This window comes from Lissotriton helveticus, chromosome 2_1 (assembly GCF_964261635.1).
Source record: "Lissotriton helveticus chromosome 2_1, aLisHel1.1, whole genome shotgun sequence".
Taxonomy (NCBI): domain Eukaryota; kingdom Metazoa; phylum Chordata; class Amphibia; order Caudata; family Salamandridae; genus Lissotriton; species Lissotriton helveticus.
The window spans coordinates 122429115-122448700 of record NC_136059.1 but is presented as its reverse complement, the minus strand read 5'-3'; the positions used below and the strand labels follow the sequence as shown (position 1 = coordinate 122448700).

Here is a 19586-nt window from a genome sequence, read left to right as displayed (position 1 = left end):
TTGTCCATGGTGTCCTTTGCAGCCATTCCACATCACTCAAAAGGGGGGATTGCTAATGTCATGCTCAGTGGCGATGGTATTACGGGTCATCCACCTTAAACAATTGTGGAGGTTTCTGTTGTAATAATGCTCAACTAGTCTATATCAGGTGTGGCATCCAGAGTTGTTTGTACTTTCTAAGTCCGAAGATCACAACCTTGCCTTGCGCAAGGGTAGAGGGCAACCTTCCTTAAGGGAAGGCTGGGTTTGGTACCCCACCATGCAGTCCAGCTGAGTAGTAGTGGCTGCTTTGATCGACTCATCAACCTCTCAATGATGGGGTGATTCAGTATCCGGCACCCTGACCTTGTCCAAGGGCATGGTATGCATTTTCTAGATTGTACCTTGAATAGGGGCATAAGGGTTGTCAGGTCGCATACGATTCCCAAACAAGGGATAATTTTGGTAACCTGCCTCTTCTGCACCTTAATGTAATGGAGTGCATGTTCTAGTCCTCACCTTGCTTAAGGGCGAGGCATGTACATTGTGCAAAGGGCAGAGGCAGTATGCGTTTCCACTCCATCGTGTAATTGCTGTGGTACAGCTCCCTTCCCAAGGATAGGCAGTATTTCTTTTGCCCTCTATATTGCAAAGGTCGGTGTATATTTAGGGTCACAAGGGAAAACTGGTTATGTCCTATTCCTTTGACTTGTTTAAAGGTAGAGTGCATATGTTGTGGTCTCCCATAAATTCCTGATGGCCATGGTGGCATTTTATGCCGTCTCACCATGCCTATGTGAGTAGGGCCACATTTTTAAACCCCTTCTTTCATAGGGCAGGGAGCGAGCAATGTCACCTTGTTTTCTGTGTAGCAATGATTCACCTTCTTCTATGGACAATGTTCCCGCACCAAGCCACAAAGACCAGTAGTCAACTATTCCTCACAGGTTTGGCACTCAAACTGGAGTGGTATTATAGGGATGAAGTTGACCAAGGATGTTTATAGCACCACAAGCGATGCACACGAGAATTGCCAATATTTAATTTAGATGAGGGCTTCTGTCACCAAAGGGCTCTCTGGAGCAAGGCAGGGTTTGTAATATCTCTTAGCTGGCCTCAGGCAAGCCTGGCAGAGACTGCTGTAGGTACACTGTGGCTTCTTAGGAATATGTTCTCCAAGGAACTTCTCTCATTAACCTGGATAAGAAGAGATTTTGCCATGAAAGTATCATTTCTGTGTCTATTCTTGTCTGTTGGATTTCAATAGCGGAGCCCCTTTCTTTATGTGGTATAGGTTTCACCTTTATCCAAGAAGAGGTATGTGGTAGATCTGGAAACTTCTTTGTGAACTGTGCACACTACTGTGTACACATTTTAACAGTTTTTAAGACAATGCAAGTCTATGCATGTCATTATTTATTTAGGAGTTTTCTATTGAGCAGGCCACATCCATGGGTGACAGAGTGTTTTACACGGGTGTGGTTTCACATATATGAGATTCAGAGAATAACAAGAAATACATACACATATCGGTCCTCATTTACAAGCCGCTTACACCACTGGTGCATCACTTTTAGTGACATCGGCGGCGTAGTGTGCCTACCCATATTTACAAGGCCACGTGAAGTCACCCTGCATGGCTTTTCATGGCCTTGTAAATATGGCCCCTTTCACACATTACTCTGCATGAAAGGGACGTTCCATGGAGGTTGCTGTGGGTGTTTCTACACAACATCCAAGGAATCTGACTAATTCCCAGAATTACAAGGTTTCGTAAACTTGAGAATGTGTCATGTTTCTACCCCTTCACAGGGGAGGCATAAGGGAGGGGCAACAATGAAAAATACCTTTATTTTTTTTCCTTGCACACATAGGAAGAGGAAAATGTCTCTCGCGATTGTTTTTGTGCAGGAAGGTATGCGCCAGCGCTGCGGATAAGGACAGGAATGAGCCATATCTCATAGATAAGGCACATTCCTGTCCTTTTCTTTTGAGGCAGGGCAGCAAAAGTCCTTGCGGCACTGCCCTGGCCAAAACCTTGTAAAGGAGGCATATAAAGTGTCCTACAATGAGAATATTTGTAGATCACTGTTGGATGACCTCACTACTAACATTCCTTAGCCAAACACATATGAAAGGGAAGGAGTGCCCTTGTCGGGTAAGGGATTGTAAGGATAGTGTTGAATATCCTGGTGAAATACCATGTCCAGTCAAGACTCAACAACAATACTTTTCCAGGTCTCTTGAGTGTTCTGGTCAGTGTTGTGGTTTTCTGCATGACTGCTGCTCAGAAGGGAAGTGTGGCAGAGCTGCTCAGTTGGTGCTGACGTCCTAAGACATGCAGTGGGCGAGCAAGGTATTTTGGGGTGCCCCTCTGGACTGCCTTATCTGGGGTGCCTTCCAGTTGCAAGATATTCCTTCAGTTGCAAACACTTGCGGGGAATTTAGGAAAGGGGAGATGGCCTCGAATTTTCTGGTCGAATGTTGTCCAATTTAGGTCAATTTTTTCATCTAATCAGCTAAAAAGTGTAATTTCTTTTATAGGTGATTTTTGAAATTGCTGAATTTGCGTGAGCAGCTTGGATTGCTTTTCGTTCTGTGTGTCACCTGACATGCGAGTCATGAGAAATGGTGTGTATTTACTCAATGAAACTCAGCCAACTGCATTAATTAAAATGTTTATCTATAAATGCAGTGCAGCACCTCATACCAGCTATCCACGCCCTCAGAGTGCCTGTGCAAGACTTCTACCCAGAAGAGAACAGGCTAAGAGAGACTCGCAACAATGGACACCTTAGGTAAATACCTTGCTTTTTAGCCTTACAGAAAAATTATATATTTTTAACTTCTTCACAACACAGGTATGTAGTTAATTTCATTATATATTGCAACAGAAAATGAAAATATGATTTAATTCATAATAATTGTTCCATATTTTTGGAAATTAACTTTCTAATTATTTTGGGCCCGATTCACAAAGATAAATGTAGTCCAAAATTCTAAGCTCATGACTTTTGGTATTCACAAAGAAAAGTTGCAGGGAGTATCTTTACTCCTCTTTTTTTTTTAAAGGAAGAAAAGTCACAAATAGAACATAGTTGGCCTGATTCACAAAGGTAAAAGTCTAACTTTACTTCTTTTTGGTATTAACAAAGGTAAGTTCTGAGTAGTGTCTTTACATCTGAACTCGGGGTGGAGTTTCCGCACTTGGGTGGAGTTTCCGCACTCAGGGCGGAACATCTGCACTCGGGGCAGAACCTCTGCACTCGGGGCGGAGACTCCACCCTAGCGCAGATGTAAAGATACTACTCAGAACTTGCCTTTGTTAATACCAAAAAGAAGTAAAGTTAGAATTTTACCTTTGTGAATCAGGCCAACTATGTTCTATTTGTGACTTTTCTCCCTTTAAAAAAAAAAAGGGGCTCATTTATAAAAAAATAAACATGCAGTGCAGCGCAGCATGTCACCGTGCTGCCCTGCACTGGATGACAGGGAAAGGGCAGGAATGCACCATATTTAAGGGGAAATGGCGCATTCCAGTCCTTTACAATGCACTGGAGCACAATGGGCTGCTAGCGCCAATGCAGTCACCCTTGCCCCATGGTGCAGGGGTGCTTGCCAAGCATGCAGGATTGTTTTTTGTGCTGGAAAGAACACCTTCTTGCACTAATACAATCCTGGGAGGTATATTCCTCTTTCTCTGTGTGCGGCAGAATGCAACACACATAGTAAGAGGAAGAAAGGAAGAGGAATCGAGTTATTAATCCTGGTTATACCTCCCCTGGGAAAGTGTAAGATTTTGGCACATCCCCAAGTTTACAAGTTCTTCTAAAATCTGGGGATGCGTCAAAATTCATTGGAGTAGCGTGGGCAAAACCATGGACCACCTTCCAAGGGCAGAGTACCGCGATGCAGAGCTTAGCTCTCCACTTTGTTACTCCAGGTCTTTGAAGCCACTCAGAGACATGCAGAGTGGCTTTGTATGGCTTCAAGAATCTGACTTAGAGGTTTGGGTCACACAACTCCCACTTTGCATGGTACATGCCTCTCGTAAATAAGATCCTAAGAGTTGAGACTGTAGGATGATTGGCTGAGCGCCTGTTTTTATATGTCACTGAGACTTAAGCTCAGTGATTTGATCACTCAACCATCAGCAAATATAAAGAGAGGCATAAGGTGTCCGATGCAGGGACTAGTTTATGCTCACACTCTACTCTCCAACAGCAGCACTCAGGGCAACAATAAGGGATTTGGGGGAGCACTCCAATAGCAGCAAAAGTACAGGGAGGCAGAAGGCGTCCAAAGCAGGTCCAGACTGATGAACACTCCCCACTCTAACAGAAACCACAGGCCCACATTCAGTGATTTGAGCTCTCCAATGGCAGCAAAATTACATTGAAGCAGAAGGTATCTCGGGCAGGTACAGGTTTACACACATTTCCCACTCACCCACATAAGCACTCAAAGCCACATAATTGGGGGAATGCTTCGATGGCGGAAAAAGTAGAGTGAGCAAGAGGGCATTCAATGCAGGTCCAGGTTTACATGCAGCCCCACACTTCACTCAACCATATCAACACTCAGGACCATAATCAGTGCTTCTTGCGGTGCTCCAATATAGATTGAATAAATAATTTTCAACCCAGATTCAGGTTTTTCCAGAACCCCGCTTAGCCACAATAAGGGATTTGGTAAAGAGTTCCAATGGCAGAAAAGTAAAGTGAGTCAGAGAGTATCTGAGTCAGGGCCAGGTTCACTCAAACCCCTCTACTCACTCACATAAGATCCCACTATCAGAAATGTAAGCACTCCAACAGCAGCAAACGTACAGTGATGTGGAGAAGTTCTGCATAAGAATACGTTTACACAGATCCCCTACTCACCCACGTAAGCAACCAAGGCCACACCAACAGCTACCAAAGTACAGTAATGCTGAGGGTGTTCTACTCAGGTCCAGGTTTACGCAGCACCCCATACAACCACGCCATAACTCAGGGCCATATTAAAGAATTTCAGAAAGAACTCCAAAAGAAGCAAAAGTAGAGAGAGGTGGAGAGTATCGTACAAAGATCCAAATTTGTGCACACACCCTATCCACTCATATCAGCAGTGAGGGCCTCAATCTGGAATTTGAGGAGTAAGCCATTGGCAGCAACATTTGAATGAGGCAAAGGGTGTCTAATGAAGGCCCAGGGTTATGCACACACACCCATTCACTCATATAGCCACACATGACCACATTAAAGGATTTGATCACTCTGACTGCAACCAAAATACAGTGAGATGGAGGGTTCCTGACACACACCCCAGTCATCAATATCAGCACTCAGGAACAAAATCACAGAATTGGTGCTTCAATGGCATCCGAAGTATAGTGAGGAACATGGTGTCCCACGTAGGTCCCGGTTCATGCACACACATAAATTACCCACAGCAGCCTTCGGGGCAGAAATCATGAGCTTTTGGGCAGTGTCAGGACGTTGCGCGATCGTATGCGCTCGCGTGCTTCCTGGTGCGCTTACCCAGTGCGTCATATGACGCATCACGCGGCTACGCGAAACGTCACGATGTTGTTTCCGTTCGCGGGAACAGCGCTAACGGGACGCTCCCCGGTACGCGCCCCGGGGCGCGCCGCAACATTGCGCTTACCCGTGCGTTCACAGGTACGCGCCCCGGGAGCGCCCCAGGGCAAAAAAAAAAAAAATAATAAATAAAATTACATAATTATACAATATAAAATTCGTTATAAAAAATATTACTTTTCATACCTATAGAGATTTGCTATTAAAAAACCATTGAAATTCACTGAAAAAACCATAGGTTTCACACCAGTTATAGTTAGGAATTAGCATTAAAAAAAACTATGAGTGATGTCACTGACCATGTCATGAGTGATGTAATATGTGACGTCATCAGCAGTGCATTGCACGCGCAAGTTATAGTGAGTCCAACTAACTATAACGTGGGAATTTCAATGGTTTTATGCGAGTAAAACTTCCAGCTAACTATAACTGGTGTGAAACCTATGTTTTTTTCAGTGAATATATATATATATATATATATATACAACAGTAGGGAAAGTGTTGGATTGTGGAAAGGTGAAATTTACTATTCCCACTCCAGTCAGTGTAACAGTAGGGAAAGTGTTGGATTGTGGAGGAGTGACATTTACAATTCCCACTCCATTTAATTTAACAGTAGGGAACGGTGTTGGATTGTGGAGGTGCTCAACTTACTACTCCCACCTGGGGAAAGGAGTTGGCCTAATGGTCAGGGCGGTCAACCTCTAATCTGGGAAACTGGGTTTGAGTCTTGGCAATGATGCTGAACATCCTGTGATTCTTGGTAAATCACTTAATCTCCCATGCCTAACAATAATGAATGTGTCCTTATTTAACGCAACTGGTGCTATATAAAGCGCTCTAATACCCAATACCTTTGGGTCAAGTTTGTGCTATATAAAACTCCATAAAAGAAACTGTAGAAGGGTAAAATTAACCATTCCCACTCCAGTTAGTGCAACAGTAGGGAAGTGTTCGATTTTGGAGGGGTAAAATATATTAATCCCACCCCAGTATTTACAACAGAACAGACAGCGTTAATTTGCACGGGGTGGTGTGGTAAAATTGACTATTCCCACTAGAGTCACTCTTTACAACATTATATGCACAGTAGTTCACTTTAAAAAAAAAAAATGTAATAATTAAATGGAAAAATGATATATATAACTCTATTTAAAAAAGAAACAAATTACAAATTACAGATTACATACAATCTTTAATCCATAAATTAATACAAATATTGTAATTAAAATACCAAACAATTTTTCCATAATTATTACAACAAATAAATGCAATATTTGCACATCAAGTCAAGTCAAGAGATACTTTATTTCGGCATGTTATGACCATAAATGCACAGGTAAAACATATAAAAAGACAATAAAATCAATATGACTTTTTCAACATTAAAATTAGGTGTACACATTAAGATATTTGATTGCTAAAAAATTGTAGGGTATGATAAATATTCTAAACAAAGACAAGTATCTCAATCATTCTATACAAACTCATATATTAAAAAAGAGAGATTACTGATCATAACCGGGAAAGAGAGTGAGTTAATTGGATCTTAAAACTGCTCGGCGTGCACACCACATAGAAAACAGATAGCGGGACACTGAATAAACAATAGGTGTACTACAATTATGTTTTAGGATCTCAAATGCCTGTGAACAATCAGAAGTTCCAAGATTCCTACATAGCTGTCGTAGCCAGCGATGTCTTACTTCCTTACATCCTGGACACAAAATCAGGACATGTAGGTCAGTCTCCGTACTATTATTACAGGTAGGACAATTTTTTGTGGAGCTACCCCTCCAATTATGAGTGATGGCAAGTAAGGGAAGTGCACCATGCCTGAACAGCAAATAACGTTTTTTGGCAAGAGGTATATCGTCTATGCTCGGTTCTAAACTATATTGCAGTTTACCTTCTAGGTAGGATGATGTAAGTGTACCTATCCTGGGACCTCTCAGTAATAGGTAAAGATTATGATCCTTGAAATTCTTTATCAATAACTTCTTAGGTGTTGACAGACAGCTAGCTTTGGCACTGTCCCATAAATCTCTCATTCCAAAGGATATCAAGGAGTTCTTAATGTGGGTAAGCCAAGATATTTTACTTACGCCATTAAGGTTTGCCACTTCCCTCAATTCCTCTCTATATATAGATAGTTCTGGAGTGCTCCATAAATGGCGCCAGTATAGCAAGGGTCTGAGGGCAACCTCCAGTGCAATTGGGCTAACTTCAAGATACATTCGGAGCGGGGTGAGTGGTGTGCTTTTGGAAAGTCCTACAAGTTGTCTGAGGAATGAGTTCTCGGTCTTAACAAGTTGTTCAGATGACCGATGGCTCCATATTTCTGCCCCATATAAGGCCGCTCCTCTCGCTTGTGCCTTATAAATTTCCAGGACCTGCCCCAGCCTCATATGAACGCATTTCCTCTGCTGTTTCGCTAGCCCCCTCATTTTTGTGCTAATCTTAGACAAACTTTCTTAATTTGAACACCCCACTCCATTTTCTTGTTTAGAGACAATCCCAAGTATTCACTCACAGGGACTTTCTCTAAGAGTTTGTTGGGTCGTTTAGATTGCCCTGTGTTGAAAACCATGTATTTGATTTTCTGGGTATTTATTTCCTGACCCCTATTCTTTCAAAATGAGTGAAAGATGTCCAATGCCCTTTGTATGCCCATCGGTGACCTCAACAGCAGGAGGGTATCGCCTGCGAACATCAAGGCAGGTACCTTGTGGCCCGCTAACTTGGGAGCATCTATGTCCCCTCCTGCTGTCAGGGCCCCCACTATACCATTAATGAAAATACAAAAGAGTGTTGGAGCCAGAACGCACCCTTGCCGCACACCTCTCTCTATAGGTATGGGATCAGTGAGCTCTCCGTTCTTTCCATATCTGATTTGGGCGAAGTTATGTCCATGCAATCTTCTAAAATGTGACATAAGTACTGGGGCACTCCCAAATCTTATAGAATAACCCATGATTTCTGGTGACTAAATTAAAAGCCGATTTTAAGTCCACAAAGATCATATAGAGTCTGCCACCTTCCAAGATTCCTGTTTTCTAGTCGAATAATTTCAAACTGAAAACTTGATCGATTGTGGACATTTTTGCTCTAAAACCGACTTGATAGGGACTTAGAATGGAGAATTCTTCCAGCCAGTTCTGTAAACAGTCTAGGAACACTTGAGCAAGAATTTTCTGTGCGACATCAATGAGGCTAATGGGCCGATAATTTGCAGGATAGAAGGGTGATCCCTTTTTAAAAATCTGGATGACTTCCGATATTTGCACATAACAATTAACACATAGCATAATAAAAAACAAAAAATGCAAATATTTTTACATTTTTTATTACTTAAATTACTTACTACCCTATACCTATACAAACTACACAACACACACCTAAAAAATATTTATTACACATTTTACATAATTATTTATAAATTAAAACATTACTAATATTACCTAATAGTACATTATTTATAATTACTTCCCTTCCTGCACTTTATCCCATGAAAATAAAGAATCCACACCTAATATATATATTTAAAAAAAAAATCTTAATTAACTTGATTAATTATCAATTAAACAATTAATAATCATAAACGAATAACAAAATAATTATATTTAATTACCTCCCCACCCTTTATCCCTACAAATACATCTGACACCTAATATATTACACAACCAATATCTTAATTGCAGAATTACAAAAGTAATGAACAATTAAATAATTTGTATTTATTAACATTATTTAAATACTATAATTGATTTCCTGCATACCCTTTACCCTTCGAAAAACAATAAGCTTTACAAAATAATTTTTTTACACAATTTACATAATTATCGTTTAATAAAGTAATTATTATAATAAATAAGTATGAATTAATTATAATTCATTTACTTCCCACCCTATACCCCTACAAAACCCATAACCGGCACCTATACTTTAAATTAAAAAAATTGTGAATATACAATTGAGCTATAATGATAGCGAAACACTTGTCAGGGAATGCTTTTAGTTATTCCAGGATGGCTTGTATGGCATTTTACAAATCCAAAGCTAGTATACTGTGCCTGGAGTGGTAAAAGGTTTTTTTTATTTTACAGCTCGGTGTGGATGGCACTATGCCAATCCTATGCTTAAAGACTTTGCTGTAGAAATAGCAAAAGACTTTGGGCATGGTTAGACATTTTGGCAGTGCCGAAACTCACCTTCACCCGCCTGCCAGATTACGAGTATGTTTGTGCTATGTGGGCAGGCAGCGTGGTGGTCCCACAGCGGTGCAGTTTAAAGGCACATGGTGACCCTTAAGCTGCACCAACGGGGACCGACTGTGCACGTTCCTGCACAGGAAGGAATGCACGAAGTTGTGCATTCCTTCCTGTGCAGGAACTGGGGGGTAAAACTACAGGGGGGTACAGCATGTGCCCACCTGTATGCACCCCCGTGCCCAGGGGAAAGGGGGGCCTGCAAAGCCCCTTTCCTTTCCTCTCTTTGTCAGCAGTTTCATGGAGGAAGAACATCCATGAGACCAGACCGGTGGCGGTGAGTAAAGTCATGATATGCTTGGTGGTGCCTGTATATATATATATATACACATAGTAATCCTGGATTTATCCGGCAATATGAATTGGTGCCACATTGTGATTAATGGAACTACTAGTGGCAGTATGTTTTCACTTTTTATTTATGTCACATGACACATTACGTCACTGTGAGAGGGTGTTCCCTTCTAACACTGCATTTAAAAGTAGCATTCTGTCTTATATGCATGTTGCGGCGTGATCAAGGGCATAATTTGCCAGAAACACGTAGCTGCTCTGTGCATAAAATAAAATCCTGCTGATGCTGAATTATCGTGGTCCGTCTCCCTTTGTTTGCTGGCGTGCGAGGCTGTGCTGGGTCTGACACGCCGAGAGATTCGAGGAGGAGTCACGTGGTATATATATATGAGCGGAAGAATTTATACATTCGCTAAAAAATACGACCAAATAAGAAAACAACCCCCCAAACCACATACAAGTGAAACGAATTTGACAATGGTAGTGAGTGAGAATGAAATCAGCTCTGAGTATGAAACTGATGGGGAAAGCAACTACAGCACCGGCACTAGTTCAGTGGGCCCACCACCAACTCCGGCACAAGAACTGGCTTTTTTACGAACACAGCGCCTCAGAACGCTGAGGCCCCGTTTCCCATCGAAACAAGACTCAGGAACAGACAGAGGGAAAACACACAACAAAAACCAGAAACAAAAACCAAAAGCCGGAGAAGAAAAAACCGACGGTGGAGAAAAACAAGGCCAAAATCGACAACAGAACAAACAACAAAACAGACGACACAGACGCCGATAATGGAAGTACAAAATGAAATAGACAATACAGTCATCAATCTAACAAATATGGAATTTAATGCACAAGAACTCTCAATTTTATCCCTTGGACTTTCGTATTGCTCTAACACAAACTTTGATTATGCTCAGACTCGCATTGATTTATTTCAATATGTTCGTAAACTGAAACTGCAAAAATATTTTATCAATACTAAAAAACGTCCAATCATAACAGCACAAATGGAAGACTCAGACCGAAATCTATCAGTGGCTAACATGGAAGCTCTACAAACTTTAATTGATTTGGAACAAGAAACAGTAGGTGATGGTATCACACCAAGTGGAGCAGCCGCTAGGTCAGAACTTAACATATATGAGGCAGTCAAAACAACATTCAAACCCAAATCACAATTTATGCCTTTGATGCCCAAAGACAACTTAGATCTATTCTCAGACAATGTCATAAAAGACCTCAAAGACCTGTCACTACAAAGCACAACAGAGTATTGGACAGAAAATGAAGACCACAGAAGGAAATACAACAGCCTCATGACAAGAATCAAATCAAGATCAGATGTCGTGGTCAGATGGTCAGACAAGGGGGGCAATGTAGTACTGTGGCCCCTACAAATGTACAACATGGAAGCCCTTCTTCAACTCCAAGACAAAGACTGTTACATGCGGGTAAGCCCCACCCACAACGTGGGCATTCAAGAAAAGTATCACAACGAACTTTACAGATGGAAAGGAATGGGCCTCATCAGTAAGGAAGAGTTTAATTACCTGAAGAATGACTACCCGGTGACACCTCAATTGTACTTAATTCCCAAGGTCCATAAAAATGAAGAAAAACCACCCGGGAGGCCGATAATATCAGCAATTGGCAGCCTCTTTGAAAAAACCAGCATTTTCATTGACTCTTTCCTACAACCTGAAGTAAAAAAGCTCCCGGCCTACATTAGAGACACGAGTGATTTTTTGTCTAAAATCTTTGACATTGAATGGCATGACAACTACAACTTCATGACTTTGGATGTCCAATCGCTGTATACCAGCATCAGACACAACGATGGACTCAAAGCAATGAAATACTACTTGGGCAATAGACCTATTGAACTATATAAACACACAGAAATGCTTTTAGAAATGGCTGAGTGGTGTCTAACAAACAACACGTTTATCTTTGATAGATTACACTACAAACAACTACAGGGATCAGCCATGGGAACCTGCTTCTCTCCCAGCTATGCGAATCTGCATATGGGCTGGTGGGAGGAGCGGGTACTAAAAGTCCAGCACGCAGAAACTATGACTAACAATGTAATGATGTACAAACGATACATTGATGACATTTTTATCCTATGGCAGGGCAGTGTTGATGAGGCAGAATGTTTCGCTTTGGCGCTAAATGAAAATGCCCTAAATTTGAAATTCACTTGTAACATCAACGCTGTAAGTATCCAATTCCTCGATCTGGAGCTATATGTGCACAACAACAAAATACAAACACGCACATACAGAAAACCTACCGCAGGAAATTCCCTACTACATGCGCACAGCTTTCATCCCACACCACTCAAACAGTCCATTCCCTATGCCGAGTGCCTGAGAATGACTCGGAATTGCAGCACCACTGAGGGACTATCCAGTGCTAAACAAGAACTTTTTTCAAGACTCAGAAAGAGGGGATACACAGACAGCACTTGCCAGAGGGCCGAAGAGAAATGTAAAAACTTAAACAGGAAAGACCTAATTTTCCCCAAACCTGTGGCGAAACTAGGGGACGAGAACAACAAAAACCCCCCAAGACTCATAACTGGGTACAACAGATACCATAGTAACCTAAGAAAAATCCTGAGAAGACACTGGCCACTAGTTCGTAGTGATGCAAGCATAGGGGACATAGTGGGAAAAAGCCCCTCAATAACATTTCGAAAGGCAAAATCAATGAGGAATGAGTTAGTCTGCAATGCGCCAATTCTCAAAAAACCGAAAAATTGGCTAGATTCTCAGAAAGGGTTTAGAAAATGCTTTAAATGTAAGGCTTGCACGCATGGCATCAACACCACCACAGTGCAGGTTCCATTTAGGAAAAAACCTTTCAGCCTGAGGGACTCATTCACATGCAAGACAGACTTTGCAATATATGTGCTGGTATGCACATGTGGCAAAAGGCATGTAGGGTCTACAATTCATCCAGCTCATGTACGGATTTTACAACACTTGAGAGCGATCGCCAACAATGATCCGGCGTATCCTGTGGCTAGACACATACATGAGGCTCATCAAGGCAATGCCAATAACATACAATACTTTGTTATTGATAGCATCCCCAGAAACCCAAGAGGAGGCAATCGCCCATTGGCGTTACGCCGCCTGGAGTCTAGGTATATCCTACTCCTAAACTCCAAGATCCCATTCGGCCTGAATGCGGATGAAGCCCTTAGTGTCCACCTGTAATAACGGCATCACCCTATAACCTCTTCTCTCCTAGTACCATTCGTAGAACATCTGCAGTTCACGTACTAACAATCTCACGGGTTTACACTTGGGCGCACCAGAGCACACTACTAGTTATGTCCATGCTAGTAGCACAAATCACATTTTTTACACTCACTTACAATTATAATTTATTTAGATCCACGACCACGGCTCTGTAATTTCCACCACCCCATGTCCCATAGCTACCTAGTTTTTAATGAGAACTAACCCTAGAGAACTTGACTCCCGAACATGCCCCTCTTTGTCTTCGCCCACTAGGGCAGCATTTAACGTTATGTTTGCTTCATGAACTAACGACCCAGAAGTAAGCCTTTATGCAACACGGCTTCTTTTTCTGGTGCCTTTGTGAGTAATAATCATTGAGGTAAACACACAAGCCACGCATCCACTGGCAGCGGCTCTCTAACTTAGAGGCATGAATAAACAACTGTATACATAATACTCAGTACAATGTTAGCTAATCTACGCGCACTTGCACATCAGCCAGCTACTTAAAGAGAGGGAAACCCATCATGTCAAAGGGGACCGCACGCGCTAAACTTTCCCGGTACACTTACCTTGTCTCTTGAGACACGCACTCAGCGTCCACACGAGGCTTCAGCGCTACACTGGCATACAGGCAAACCAGATGGGCTACCACTAGGGGACCTTTATTGGGAACAACTATGGGAAGCAAAGTATGTTAACTGTAGCATGTTGTGGTAATTATTACTTCTATTTTCCGTTTCACTAAGTAATGTCACTGAGGTTGAAATAACGACCTTATGTCAGCTGTGAAGTGAACATGCTGTACAAATAGGTCATAATTATGATGACACACAAGGGTTGGGTGTTAATCGTAATAGTAGTAATGTGTATAAAGCGAAAAATGAATTCTGTAAAAAATGCTCGTCTTGATGCAAAATGTTAAAAAATTATAAAATGTAAAAATATAAAAATGCAACATGAAAGGCACAAGACAGGTTTGGCCACATTGTAACCATGGCAATATCCAGTCTCAACCTGTACTGTAATTGAATGACACGCCCATTATTCAGTGTATATATAAACGCCCTAAATTCTAATGCAGATGTAGTGAACAAGGCGGCAACGCCGAAACGCGTCTAAGCAGACACTGATCAAGAAATAAAAAAGTTTGGATTCAGACCCACGGAGTCAGCGCCTTCTTCAATCGCACGAGTTTGGTTTAAAGGAATATATATATATATATATATATATATATATATATATATAAAACCTACTGGCGGTCGCCAGCAGGTAGTTATAGTTAGGGCCTAGTTTCCATAGGAAATCTGCAACATTCTATTGGGAATAACTTTGGCGCCGATTGATGAATCTTCACGAATTTCTCAAAGAAGATGGCCCGCTCCGCTCTGCTCCTTCCCTGAATGTCAAGTGGGGGCTGAGAAAAAAGGCGGGTCCCAAAACGTGTTTTTCCCATGTTATTTTCCAATGGCTGAACGGAATTACAAGAAATTTGGCAAAATGGTAGAGTCTGATTCGCAGATCACGTTTTGCTTAAATGGTGTAAATCCCTCCAGTAGTACCTGAGAAAATCAAAAGAGAAAAAATATATATATCTATTAGCGCGCACCGTACGTATACTGTACGCGTACCGTACGGTACGCATACGGTACGCGTACCTTCGCTTGCACGAGCTGCATGTTGATTGGCTGCCACTGTCTGTCAACACTCCAAAACAGAAATTGTTGGCAGCCATCTTGTGCCTCGGTAGACTGAGGCACAGGAAAGCAAAAAAACAAACGTGCACCGTACGTGCGCCCCGCGATTTTTGAGAAAAGAAATAGTTTTGGGCCTTGGCGGTCCTTGTGGGACCCCCTGACCAGGCCTAGGGGTCAGGGTGCTTCTACCCTGCCCCCTTTTTGAGTTCTAAACCTTTCCGAGCATGAGCCGCATGTTCATTGGCTTTCAACACTTCAAACCAGGAAGTGTTGGCAGCCATTTTGTGCTCGGTAGACCGAGGCACAAGAAATCAGAAAAACAAATGTGTAGAACACAAAAAGGGGGCAGGGTAGAAACACCCTGACCCCCTAGGCCTGCCCAGGTGGTCCCACAAGGACCCCCAAGGCCCCAAAAATGTTTTTTAAAAATCTGGTCTGTTTTATTTCAAATTATCCCCCGGGGGGACCACATCACGGGGGCATAGTGATAAAGAAGTGTGGGGGGGCCCCAATCCCCCCCCCACTGCCCCAAGGACAGCTGCCGCCGGGGCAAAGCAACGCAGCCCCCTGGCCCATACTGGAGGCTCCTGGTGGCCTAGTTGGCCCCCAGAGACCCCCAGTATGCAAGGGGAATTAGTTCCCCCTCTGCAAACGCGCCATGGGGCTGCATTGCAGAGAGGTGTAAAAAGAGGCTTTGCCTCATTACACCTATCTGCAAAGCAGCCCCCTGGCGCATACTGGAGGTTCCAGGTGGGCTAGTTGGCGCCCAGGGACGCCCAATATGCAAGGGGAATTAGTTCCCCCTCTACAACCATAGGTTTTTTCAGTGAATTTCAAAGGTTTTTAAAATGCTAATTCCTAACTATAATTGGTGTGAAAGCTATGTTTTTTTTCAGTGAATTTCAAAGGTTTTTAAAATGCTAATTCCTAACTATAACGTGTGTGAAACCTATGGTTTTTTCAGTGAATATATATATCAACAAATCTTTGACAGAGCCCCAAAGCCTCGGATAAGGGAGGTAACATCGTGGTCCAAAATATTGCAGATTATGTGGAAGAAGCTAACCGTCAATTGGAAATTGGAGAACATTATGAACTCTTGAAAGATGATCCCAGTGAAAAGTGGATGGAATAATATCACACCCTCTTACTGGGATGGAGAGAGAGGGAACTAATTGATTTTGACGAATATGTGTACTTAAGAACGGCTAATCCCATCAAGGCAACAATTTGCTTTCTACCGAAAGTACACAAATCAGTAAACAAACCACCTGGCAGACCTATAGTTAGCTCGATTGGCTCCCTACTAGAAACAACTTCAAGGTTCATAGACATTTTCTTAATGAATTATGTGAAGGAACTACCCTCATATCTACGAGACACCATGGACTTTGTGAATAAGTTGGATAAAATAAAATGGGACACGGGCTACCTAATGGCAACAATAGACGTCTCTTCGCTCTATACGTCTATACGACATCAGGACCGTATAGATGCGGTTCAGACCTTTCTAAAAGAAAGATCAGTGAGCTTTCTGGAACACTCTGCCATGTTAATTGAGATGTTAACCTATTGCCTGACACATAACATCTTCCTCTTTCTGGGCAAGCTGTACTTACAGCGACAAGGGACGGCGATGGGGACATCATTTGCTCCCACGTATGCAAATCTACTCATGGCCATCTGGGAAAAAAGGTGCTATTGGAAGAAAATAAAAAACATTGAAAAATTAAAAGTTTGTGTCGCTACATCGACGACCTCTTTGTAGTCTGGGACGGGAACCAAACAGAACTACAGGCATTCATAGACTCTCTGGAGAACAACGGGTACAATCTACACTTAACATAAACCACCAGCAACACCTGTGTAATTTACTTGGATGTGGAAGTAAGCATACGGAAAAACAAACTATGTACCGCAAAACGACATCCTGTAATAGCATCCTCCATGCCAACAACGGTCATCCCTCAAATTTAAAATGGAGTTTACCGTATGGAGAGATGTTAAGAGCAAAAAGAAATTGCTCGGAAAAAGAAGATTTGGATGCAGAAATAGAGAGAATGTTTAGCCGGTTCCTAGCTAGAGGATATCGGCTAGAAGTCCTGATAACAGAGAAATCCCGGATGCATCTGAAGAATTATTATTATTATTATTATGTGGGTTTTATAGAGCGCGTAGAAACCCGGTAGCATCCCAGCGCTAGAAAAGAGCCAAGGCAGCACATAAGGTGGGGGGACAAAGGAGGGGAAAAAGAAAAGGGAGGTTCAGGGGAAGAGGTGAGTTTACAGTAGTTTCCTGAAGCGGAGATGATTGGGTTCATTCCTAAGTTTGAGAGGTAGGGCGTTCCATAGTTTAGCCGTGTTCACCGAGAATCGCCTTCCTCCTGTGCGTGTCTTTTTTACTCTGTGGACAGTGATAAGGTGTTCGTGGTCTGAGCGGAGGGGTCTTGTGGCTTTATAGGGCGTGATAACGTTTTTGAGGATGGGGGGGCCCTTATCCTGAAGAAGTTTATGTGCCAGACAGAGGGCCTTTAATTTTACTCTTTCTCTAATGGGGAGCCAGTGTAGGAGCTTCAGCGCTGGCTTGGCCGAAGTTCTGGCCGGGGTATTCGTCAGAAGACGGGCCACGGCGTTCTGGATACGCTGTAACTTATTGAGGGTGGCTTCGGGTGCTCCCAGGTAGATGGCGTTACTATAATCTAACCTGGAAAGAACAGATCAGATCTCTTGATTTCACGGAAAGAACAAAAACGAGCGACGGGGGGAGGAGCTTGGCGGGCATCCGTGATGGCCGCGTGAGCACAGCGCTCTCCGGACCCCCGCCACTCCCGGCATGATATCCTGAACGTATCCTGATTAATTACAAGGACTCTTGTAGAGGAACCTGAGCTGATCTTTATACTGCTTTTGGATTTCGAATTGGACCAGGGGCACCGAAGCTACGTCGACTCGAACTTTCGGGGCCCGCCCTGGTGGTGTGCCCGGGACTTGGTGAGGCTCTGTTGCCGTGTCTGAGTTGAACAACAGCGGCAGGGGGATTCGACTTGTGGGTCCCCCTCTAAACTTTCGGTTTCGATTTGACTCGGACTACATCTTCCAGCGGAGGTGTCTGGCCGGTGTTGCGATCAGCGGCGCGAGGTCGCAGTTGCACCTTTTGCCTGCTTTGTGTCCTCCAGGCCGGTTCACACCTCGATGTGCCCTCGCGGCTGACTTTTGGTTCCGGCACACTATCTTCCTGCGGCCATTTTTACCAGGTCGCGTGGGTCCCTCGGGGACGCGGTCTCCACTATGACTGGCAGAGGGGACCAAGAGAGGCGAAAGACCAAGACGCCCCTTCGCGGGGGCCAGGTCCAGTCTAATATCATGGACCGGTACACACAATCGAAGGGGTCCCCGGGAGCCGCCTTGCCTGGCCCAAGTGCAGTGGGGCACTCTTTGGAAGCTTCGGCGGAGCCGTCCCTGCAGGACATCATGGGCGCCAACTCTGGCATGAGAGAAACAATCGGCCAACAGTATGAAGCTCTGGCCCACAAAATCGATACTGTGGCTATTGACGTGAACTTGATCAGGGCCGACTTATCTAAAACCAATGAGAAGGTGAAATCGTTGGACCTCAAGTCATCTAGCCTCACGGCCGACGTCTCGGAAATACAGACGGAGATTGGCAACCTCAGAAAAGCGAATGATTTCATGACTCAACGCTTGGAGGATTTTGAAAACAGAGCACGGCGTTGCAACGTGCGTGTGGTTGGTGTTCCGGAAAATCCTGACCCACATTCTGTTGATCTCCTGGTCGAGGACTTGATACAAAACTACCTTTCTCCATCTGGATTGACCAAATTCTTTGCGGTGGAGCGTGCCCATCGCGTTCCGGGTGGCCAGGGCAAGCCGGGCGCCCCTCCAAGGCCCATTGTTGCAAAACTTTTTCACTATAGGGACCGAGACGCTATCCTGCAGGCCTCGCGAGTTAAGGGCCCGGTGGCCTTCGAAAATGCCACGGTGAACTTTTATCCTGATTTCTCACAGCTTGTGCAGAGACAGCGAATGGGCTTCCGTGGAGTCAAGAAGCGTCTTCGGGACTTGGGACTGCGATATGCCATGCTTTTTCCTACCAGGCTGCGAGTTGAGTACAATGAACGGACCCTTTTCTTTGATCGGCCTGATTCGGTGAATGACTGGCTGGACTCTTTGCCGGGCCGGCCTAATTTGACTGAGCCCACCGAGCACCCGGGTGGTGCCGAGGGTGGCGTAGAGAGCTGAACTTACTGTCTGAGCCCCTGTTTCCATGTAATGTGATTCTTCCTGGGTTCTATACTTGAGCGCCTCTATTTTCTGTGTCTTCTCTTCTCTCTTTATCGCTGTCGGGGTGGCGGGTGGGGCAGGGCCTTTTCCTCCTCCGGGGTCTTTTTGTCGAACGGGGGTTTCTGGGCGACAGGCACACTGCATGTTGGGGTGGCTTTTTTGCTTACTGCAGGGGTGCAGGGTGGGGGGTGTTTTCTTGGATGTTGGG

At 43.6% G+C, this 19586-nt stretch overlaps 1 protein-coding gene across 1 annotated transcript in view; it reads left to right on the top strand.

The window, feature by feature from the left end:
- The first annotated feature begins 2702 nt into the window (after positions 1-2702).
- The window catches only part of LOC144817779 (uncharacterized), a 130616-nt gene continuing 113732 nt past the window's right edge, over positions 2703-19586 (top strand). Inside the window, exon 1 of the mRNA XM_078674593.1 lies at positions 2703-2777. Coding sequence (XP_078530719.1) covers positions 2765-2777 — 13 coding nt within the window. The 5' untranslated portion in view covers positions 2703-2764. The remainder of the gene's footprint in view (positions 2778-19586) is intronic.